Source organism: Panthera leo, chromosome F2, assembly GCF_018350215.1.
Source record: "Panthera leo isolate Ple1 chromosome F2, P.leo_Ple1_pat1.1, whole genome shotgun sequence".
In the NCBI taxonomy this organism is placed as follows: Eukaryota; Metazoa; Chordata; class Mammalia; order Carnivora; family Felidae; genus Panthera; species Panthera leo.
In genome coordinates, this window is record NC_056695.1 from 69862485 (window position 1) to 69870639 (window position 8155).

The following is an 8155-nucleotide window of genomic DNA, read 5'->3' on the forward strand; positions in this document are numbered from 1 at the left end:
CGGTTTGTCCAGCCGCGCGCTGCGCCGGAGGAGCAGCGGAGAAAGGCAGCGGGTTTGAGCGGGAGCAAAAGAAAATGGTAGGCGCGCGCAGTTAATTCATGCGGCGCTCTGACTGTTTACATCCGATCGCTCGGCGCACTGGAGTGCCAGGCAGAAAGGGCCGAGTCTCCTCCCCAACCTCCCCCCCCAACCCCAGCCCAGCCAGTCCTCCGCAGAAGCGCCCCTCCCCGGCTCCCAAAGCGGAGGGCGGGGGAGAGAGAAAAAAGATCCTCTCTCGCGAATCCCCGCCCACCGGCCCTTTATATGCGAGGGTCTGCGCGGTCGAGGACCCCCGAGCTGCGCTCTCCCCGCCGCAGCTGCCGCCGCCGGCGTCGCGCCCCGGCTGCCGCCTGGCTCCCTGCCGGCCTCGGGAAGGGCAGGGCTATTCAGGGGCTTGGCGGGAAAAAGAGAACAGAGGGGAGGGATCGTGCCTAGCTCTGTATAAAAGCCGGTTGTTGGGGCTTTATCTGACTCTCTGTAGTAATCCTAGCAAGAGGCAGAGGGAGCGAGCGGGCGCGCCCGCCTGGGTAGAAGAGCAGAGCGAGGCGAGCGAGCCGAGTCGCGCTCCGGGCGCCCGGGGAAGGGAGATCCGGAGTGAAAGGGTGCTTCGCCTCCGGCCCACCCCACCCTGCCCGCCGCCCCCTGCCAGCGGTGCGCAACCCCCCGCCGCACCCGCGAAACTTTGCCGGTTGCGGCGGGCGGACACTGTTCCCTGGAACTTACAACACCCGAGCGAGAACGCGACTCTCCGGTCCGCCTATTTGGGGAAACACTGCTCCCCTACGCTGCCCGGGACCCGCTCCTCTTAAAGGGCGCTCCTCGCCGCTTTTCGGACGCTGGATTTCCTTCGGATAGTGGAAAACCCGGTAAGCACCCGGATCTATTTGTCTTCTCATTTATTTGCCCCACCGCTTTAATGCCGCGACGAGTCGAAGTCGAATGCCCCAATCGGGGGTCTTTTCTGCCATTCCTGCGCTATTGACACTTTTTCTCAGAGTAGTTGTGGTAGCTCCGGGGTGGAGTGAGGACGACCCAGAACTGGATGGGGTTAGAGTGGCTTGTCAGGATGGGAGGGAAAACCGGTGCGTTTTTGAAACTCGTCTTTAGAGATTTTTGCTCATGTATACTGACGCTGCTCTCGACCGGTTGGACATTCCTGCTTTATTGCATTAATTGCTTTTGATTTTTTGGAGGGGGGGGGAGGGAGTGCCGCGCTTCGCGGTGGGCAGAGAGCCCTCCCTGTACATCCCGAGCTCCTGGGAGTAAGAATTACAAATTGTGTGTGGGAGCCGGAGAGCTCCGCCGCCGCTGACTTTTACGCGTCTCGGAAAAGGCATTTAAATTTCGGCTTACCGCATTTCTGACAGCCGGAGACAGACACTGCGGCGCGTCCCGCCCGCGGATCTCCGCGGCGTTCACCATTCGCCCCCTGCTCCTTTTAAGAAGTTGGCATTTGGCTTTTTAAAAGAATAATAAAATTAGGGATCTTGGTCTACCGGGGTGCTGGTTCGGACTTGGTGTTGGGGAGGCTCGGGGAGCAGGGAAAAGGGACGCTGGGCAGGGATGGGTCCGATTCTCCCGGAATCGTGGACTCGGGGGAAACGAGGGCAGATCTCCGCACCCACCTCCCTCGCCCCCTCTGGTGTCCCCGCGCCCCTGAGGTGGCGGAGGGAAGGCAGGGAGCGGGGCTCGGGGCTTTCCCAGAACAGCTGCTACCCTCGGCGGGTGAGGGGAAGACGCCCGGCTCCGGGCGCGGAACCGCAGCAGGGGCTCTGGCGCAGTTGCGTCGCCGTGCTGGGTGTTGAAGGGAGGTGCCCCGGTTATTATCTAACACCCCCTTTTATTTATGGGGGGGGGGGACTGTTACGGCCGGCGGCTAGGCTCGCCCCACCAGCCGGCGAGAGACGCGGAGAGAAGCCGGCCGAGGAAGGAAGGGGGACGCGCTGGGAGTGGGGACGGAGGGGCGGCGGGGCGGGGGTGCTGGGAGGGGCGGCGGCGCCGGCTGGGGAAGGAGCGCTGCGAGGGCGCGAGTGGGAACGGGCGCGGCGCGGAGGGGCCCGGCGCGGGAGGGGGCACGCGCAGCCGCTCCCGCCGCGGCGCCTCCCGCCTCCTCCTTCAGGTGGCGCAAAACTTTGCGCCTTCGGGTTTGGCGGATTGTGTTCCCGGCCGCCGCCTCCTCTGGCCGCTTAAGGAGGCCAGAGCCGATTCCGATTGCTCGGCGGCGGCGGCGGCGCGGGCTCCCCGCGGACGCGAGCTCCGCCGGCGCCCCGCGGCTGGCTCACCGAGTGTGCGTCCCAGATAGCAGGGGGCCACCTGGACGGGGTGGGAGGGGTGCCCTTCGCCGCCGCTGGCCCCGGCTGGGGCTCGCGCTGGAAGGGGAGCGGCTCGGCATCCGGGCGCGCGCTGCGCGGTGGCTGCGGCACCCACCCCAGACCCCCCTTCGCTCAAGACCTCCCCCCCCTTTGTGTGCCCCCTTCAGCAGGCTGCCGCGATGCCCCTCAACGTCAGCTTCGCCAACAGGAACTATGACCTCGACTACGACTCGGTGCAGCCCTATTTCTACTGCGACGAGGAGGAGAACTTCTACCAGCAGCAGCAGCAGAGCGAGCTGCAGCCGCCGGCGCCCAGCGAGGATATCTGGAAGAAATTCGAGCTGCTGCCCACCCCGCCGCTGTCCCCGAGCCGCCGCTCGGGGCTCTGCTCGCCCTCCTACGTCGCCTTCGCGTCCTTCTCCCCCCGGGGGACGACGACGGCGGCGGCGGCAGCTTTTCCACGGCCGACCAGTTGGAGATGGTGACCGAGCTGCTGGGAGGAGACATGGTGAATCAGAGCTTCATCTGCGACCCGGACGACGAGACCTTCATCAAAAACATCATCATCCAGGACTGCATGTGGAGCGGCTTCTCGGCCGCCGCCAAGCTCGTCTCGGAGAAGCTGGCCTCCTACCAGGCTGCGCGCAAAGACAGCGGCAGCCCGAGCCCCGCCCGCGGGCCCGGCGGCTGCCCCACCTCCAGCTTGTACCTGCAGGACCTGAGCGCCGCCGCCTCCGAGTGCATCGACCCCTCCGTGGTCTTCCCCTACCCGCTCAACGACAGCAGCTCGCCCAAGCCCTGCGCCTCCCCCGACTCCGCCGCCTTCTCTCCGTCCTCGGACTCTCTGCTCTCCTCGGCGGAGTCCTCCCCGCGGGCCAGCCCCGAGCCCCTGGCGCTCCACGAGGAGACACCGCCCACCACCAGCAGCGACTCTGGTAAGCTGGGCCCCTCCCGGCCCGTCCGAGGGGCGGCTGGGTACCCTTCCTGTTCTCCTCGGCAGCTCATTCCACTGGCCGCTTCTGCCGACCCCGGCTTTTCTCTTTTCTTCTATTCGGGAAGGGAAATGGTAGATCTGGAAGGGTCTGGGAGCTCATCCCGGAACCCTGGGCTTTAGGGTTTCCTCCCATCCCCTCTCCTAAGACCGCCCCAGTGGCCGGCCCCCTCCTCTCCCTCCCTCCCCTTAGGAATTTCTTTGGGGTTTTTCAATCTTCTGGCTTATCTTGCAACTCAATCCACTCCCTCTTAGTTTTCTTCAGCATTTTAATTGCCCCCGCGGTGGGGGTGTGCCAGAAGCGGGAGAGGAGGGGATTGATCTCTGAGAGCGGAGGGATGGCTTCCCTCGTCCCTTCTGAGTAGTTCTTGGGTTTTCCTGGACTAGGATCCACAAAAAAATGAAGATGGGCAGTGGACAGAGGCAGAGCGGCCTGCCTCCCAGGCGCTGTGACCTAGTGACAGTGGCTTTAGATGGGCTGAAGAGCCTGGGATCTGGTCAGCCTGTTTGGAACACTTAAAAGCAAATCCTTGCCAAAATTGGGCTTTTTTCCTCCCCCCCCACCCCTAGAACTTTTGGCAAAGCCACAAGAATCTTTTTTCCTTTTTGCCCTTCCAGTAAAATAGGGAGTTGCTAAAGTCATACCAAGAGACTCTATCATTTGCAACACCTGAAGGGTTCTTGGTAAAGTCCCTTAAAAAGAGGAGGTGCTTGGGAATGTGCTTTGCTTTGGGTGTGTCCAAAGCCTCATTAAGTCTTAGGTAAGAATTGGCATCGATGTCTTATCCTGGTAAATTGTAATTTTCTCATCTGTGCCGTAAACCCAGCTGTCATTCTCCCTTTCTGACTCTGCCTTCATTGCGAGAAGAGCTGGGTTGATTGGCTAATTTGTTCTCCCGGGATGACTTTGTGCCAGGGCCCTTTCTCACAAGATAACGCCTTATATTTGCATAGCATTAACTTAATCTGGTCCTTGATTGCTGTGAGGACACGTCGCTAACCCGCGCGTTTTCTTTTTCCTTTCTTAAAGAGGAAGAACAAGAGGAAGAAGAAGAAATTGATGTCGTTTCTGTGGAGAAAAGGCAGCCCCCTGCCAAAAGGTCGGAATCGGGGTCACCCTCTGCCGGAGGCCACAGCAAACCTCCTCACAGCCCGCTGGTCCTTAAGAGATGCCACGTGCCCACCCATCAGCACAATTACGCAGCGCCCCCCTCCACTAGGAAGGACTACCCAGCCGCCAAGAGGGCTAAGTTGGACAGTGGCAGAGTCCTGAAACAGATCAGCAACAACCGCAAATGTATCAGCCCCAGGTCTTCGGACACGGAGGAGAACGACAAGAGGCGGACGCACAACGTCTTGGAACGCCAGAGGAGAAACGAGCTGAAACGGAGCTTTTTTGCCCTGCGCGACCAGATCCCAGAGTTGGAAAACAACGAAAAGGCCCCCAAGGTGGTTATCCTTAAAAAAGCCACCGCGTACATCCTGTCCGTCCAAGCAGGGGAGCAAAAGCTCATTTCGGAAAAGGACCTGTTGAGGAAGCGACGAGAACAGTTGAAACACAAACTTGAACAGCTAAGGAACTCTTGTGCATAAGTCCACCTATTAGAGGGAGGAACTGGAGTTGCTCGTGAATTCTCACTTGTTACTAAGGGAAAGTAAGGAAAAAGCTTCCTTCTCACAGAACTGTAGCAACTCCTCATATCTGAACTTGTTTCAAATGCATGGTCAAGTGCAACCTCACAACCTTGGCTGGGTCTTAGGATTGAAAGGTTTAGCCATAATGTAAACTGCCTCAAATGGAATTTTGGGCATAAAAGAACATTTTTTTATGCTTGCCATCTTTTTGTTTGTTTGTTTTCCTTTAACAGATTTGTATTTAAGAATTGTTTTTAAAAAATGTGTCAAGTTTACCCCGTTTTCCTGTGTAAATATGGCCATTAAATGTAAATAACTTTAATAAAACGTTTATAGCAGTTATACAAGAATTCAAACCATGTATTATAAACCATAATTTTTTTTATTTAAGTACATTTTCCTTTTTAAAGTTGATTTTTTCTATTGTTTTTAGAAAAAATAAAATACGTGGCAAATATATAATTGAGCCAAATCTTAAGTTGTGAGTGTTTTGTTTTTCTTGCCTTTTTTTTTTTTTTCATTCTCTTTTCATCAATTCCAATTAACAGAATTTGGCCCTCAAGGGAATGAGTTTACAAAGATGGAGAAAGAAGTTATTGAAAGGGCAAGGGCTTTGCTTTGTTCAAATGGGTCTGGGTCCTTAAGGTCTTTTAAATTCTGAGGGTTATGAGATGCTTCCTGGAGATCTGTGATAGGGGCCAGAGTTGCTACTTGGAAGAATGAACAGGCAGTAAGCTGGTGAGAAGGCAAAGGGATGCCAGAGGTTAAAGATAAGTTAAGTATACAAAGGGGGTAAGGTTTGGGGGGAGGGGGGGTGGGAGGAAGATGAAGAAACTTCATTTGGTTAACCCATGCCACTCCCAGGCTACATTCAAACCCAGACGGTAGGAACCAGCCCCCTGCTTGCCTACTATGCTAGGTGAGGGAGGCAAGTTATTAACCCTATTTTACAAACAATGAAATGTAGGGGCGTAGAGGGGTTTTGTAATTTCTCTGCAGCCACGGGCCACGCTGTAAAACACTGAATCCAGGTCACCGCCACCCCCACCCCCACCCCCATTTTTTGAAAAACAACACTTCACTATCATGCCTTAGCTCATCCTGTGTCTAAAGTGCCGGGGTCAAGAATGCTTTTGGCTTGGGGCCTGATGGACTGACTAGAGTAATCACCATACTAACCTACTTAATGTGCCAGGCATTCTTATAAGCATTTTCCTTACAATAATTGCACAGCAGCCCATGACGGGAATCAGCCCAATGTTGACTTCCTTATGGTAGAAGGGGGAACTGAGGCACAGAAAGACTCCTCCATGTGCCCAAAGAGCACTGATGATGAAGAGTAGAGCCAAGATTCAAACCCAAGGAGTCCACTCATAACACAGGTTATGTTATGAGGCTAGACCTCCTCTGTCAAACAAGCCGGTGGGAATAGACTGGCTGCTCACGCAGGAGTCACCAGTCTAGCGAATTATGTGCTGTGAATTTCAACATTCGGGCCCTGTGGGACATCAGTTCCCCCTTTCTTGTTTGTTGTGTTTCATTTCGTTATTTTGTTCATTGTTTCTTAAAAATTTTTTTAGTGTTTATTTATTTTTGAGAGAGAAACAGAGTGCAAGTGGGGGAGGGGCAGACAGAGGAAGACACAGAATCCGAAACAGGCTCCAGGCTCTGGGCTGTCAGCACAGAGCCCTACTAGGGGCTCGAACTCATGGACTGCAAGATCATAACCTGAGCCAAAGTCAGACACTTAACCGACTGAGCCACCCAGACGCCCCTCATGTTTTGTTTATGAGAAACCCACAAGTCATTCGCTCCTACCTTAGCCATTTGTTAAATGAGATTCACCCATTGCTCCTGGGAAGCAGCCAGTTTGGAGAACTACTGTTCAGATCATAAAATAAAACACATTTACTCTTCGTCACGTGAGCCATTTTGGAAACTACAAACTCCCCTTCAACCTCTGATACAGGGACACTCATGACACCTGGTTATCCTTAGAACATGAAAAGGCATTTTTAAATGGAGATATTAATTATAAGGCTTCGCAAACCCAGGAACTGGCACATTGACTACTTAAGCGAATGGAAGTTACTATCGCTGTTCTAATCATCTTGCCGTTCCAGCCTCAGAGTAGATTCAGATCCTGGACTCTCTTTAGAACTTTAATCCACCACCACCAGCATCAACCACCACCCAAACATCAATAAATAATTACTGTCTGTGGTTCGGAACTCTAGGATAATTTATTCAAGCCCTTAATGTCTTTTTCTGGATCCTTTGTTTTGGATCCTAAGTCCCACCCTAATAGTTTCATGTAGTCACACCCTATACCCTAAATTCAAAGGGAGATACAATCCACAGAAGTCGAATAGTTCAAAGTGTTACAAAAGCGGGGGCGATCTTAAAAGATTCATTCTTTGTCCCTTTGTGGCTGGAGTGCAGTTCTGGAGCAACTCACTTGAGAACAAGGAAGGTGTTAATTTGAATCACTCAGTCCAGGCGAGCAGGCGGAATAGGAGAGAGTGTTCCTCACTGGGAAAACAACTCCCTGTTCCAAATTATCAGGAAACAATTTAACGATGCAGAGCTTGGCTGTCGGGAGGGAAGGGAATCATCCCAGCTGCGGAGTTTAGGCCTCCCTCTCAGGTATATGAAGCTAGAGAAAGGTCTCAAAACAGAGCAAATGCCAACTTTTTTTCCAGAAAGTCAGGCTGATCTTGACCCCAACACAGATTGGTTCCCAGAGCCAACCCAGAGGGTCCCCAGGGTCTGCGCCATTGTTTGATCTATCTTGTAGATAAGGATAATCAGGAATCGGAGGTGGAGGGGAGGAGCTTGCGGTTTTGTGGAGAATCAACGGGAAGGAATGAGCTACTACGGACGATGCCTCTTACCCAGGACAATGTCCAGGAATTAATGACTACCCCAGGGGATTCTGGGGGTGATTCTGTGTAGGGACGGAATGTATAAAGAGGAAGGAAGTGTTATTTCATGCTGCCATTTGGAAGCAACAAAGGAGATCCACGTTATAAAAACAATTAAATTTTTAAATGAACAAAGTTTTCACCACCCTGGCCTAAGAGTCACAGCTAGGATAAGACAAACTCTGGCACAAAGCTTGGGAAAGAAGGCAAGTGTTAGGGGGTTTTCTGTGGTTGGTTTGTAACAGCTTATGATT

The 8155-nt window shown here is 54.0% G+C and overlaps 1 protein-coding gene across 1 annotated transcript; it reads left to right on the forward strand.

Annotated features, from left to right (window-relative positions):
* The first annotated feature begins 347 nt into the window (after positions 1–347).
* Positions 348–5400, forward strand: MYC (MYC proto-oncogene, bHLH transcription factor). Its single transcript, XM_042924185.1, is given in 4 exon segments — positions 348–905; positions 2519–2771; positions 2774–3286; positions 4373–5400. Coding segments are annotated over 3 exon segments (1317 nt in total). The 5' UTR covers positions 348–905; positions 2519–2530; the 3' UTR covers positions 4936–5400.
* The last annotated feature ends 2755 nt before the right edge of the window (positions 5401–8155 follow it).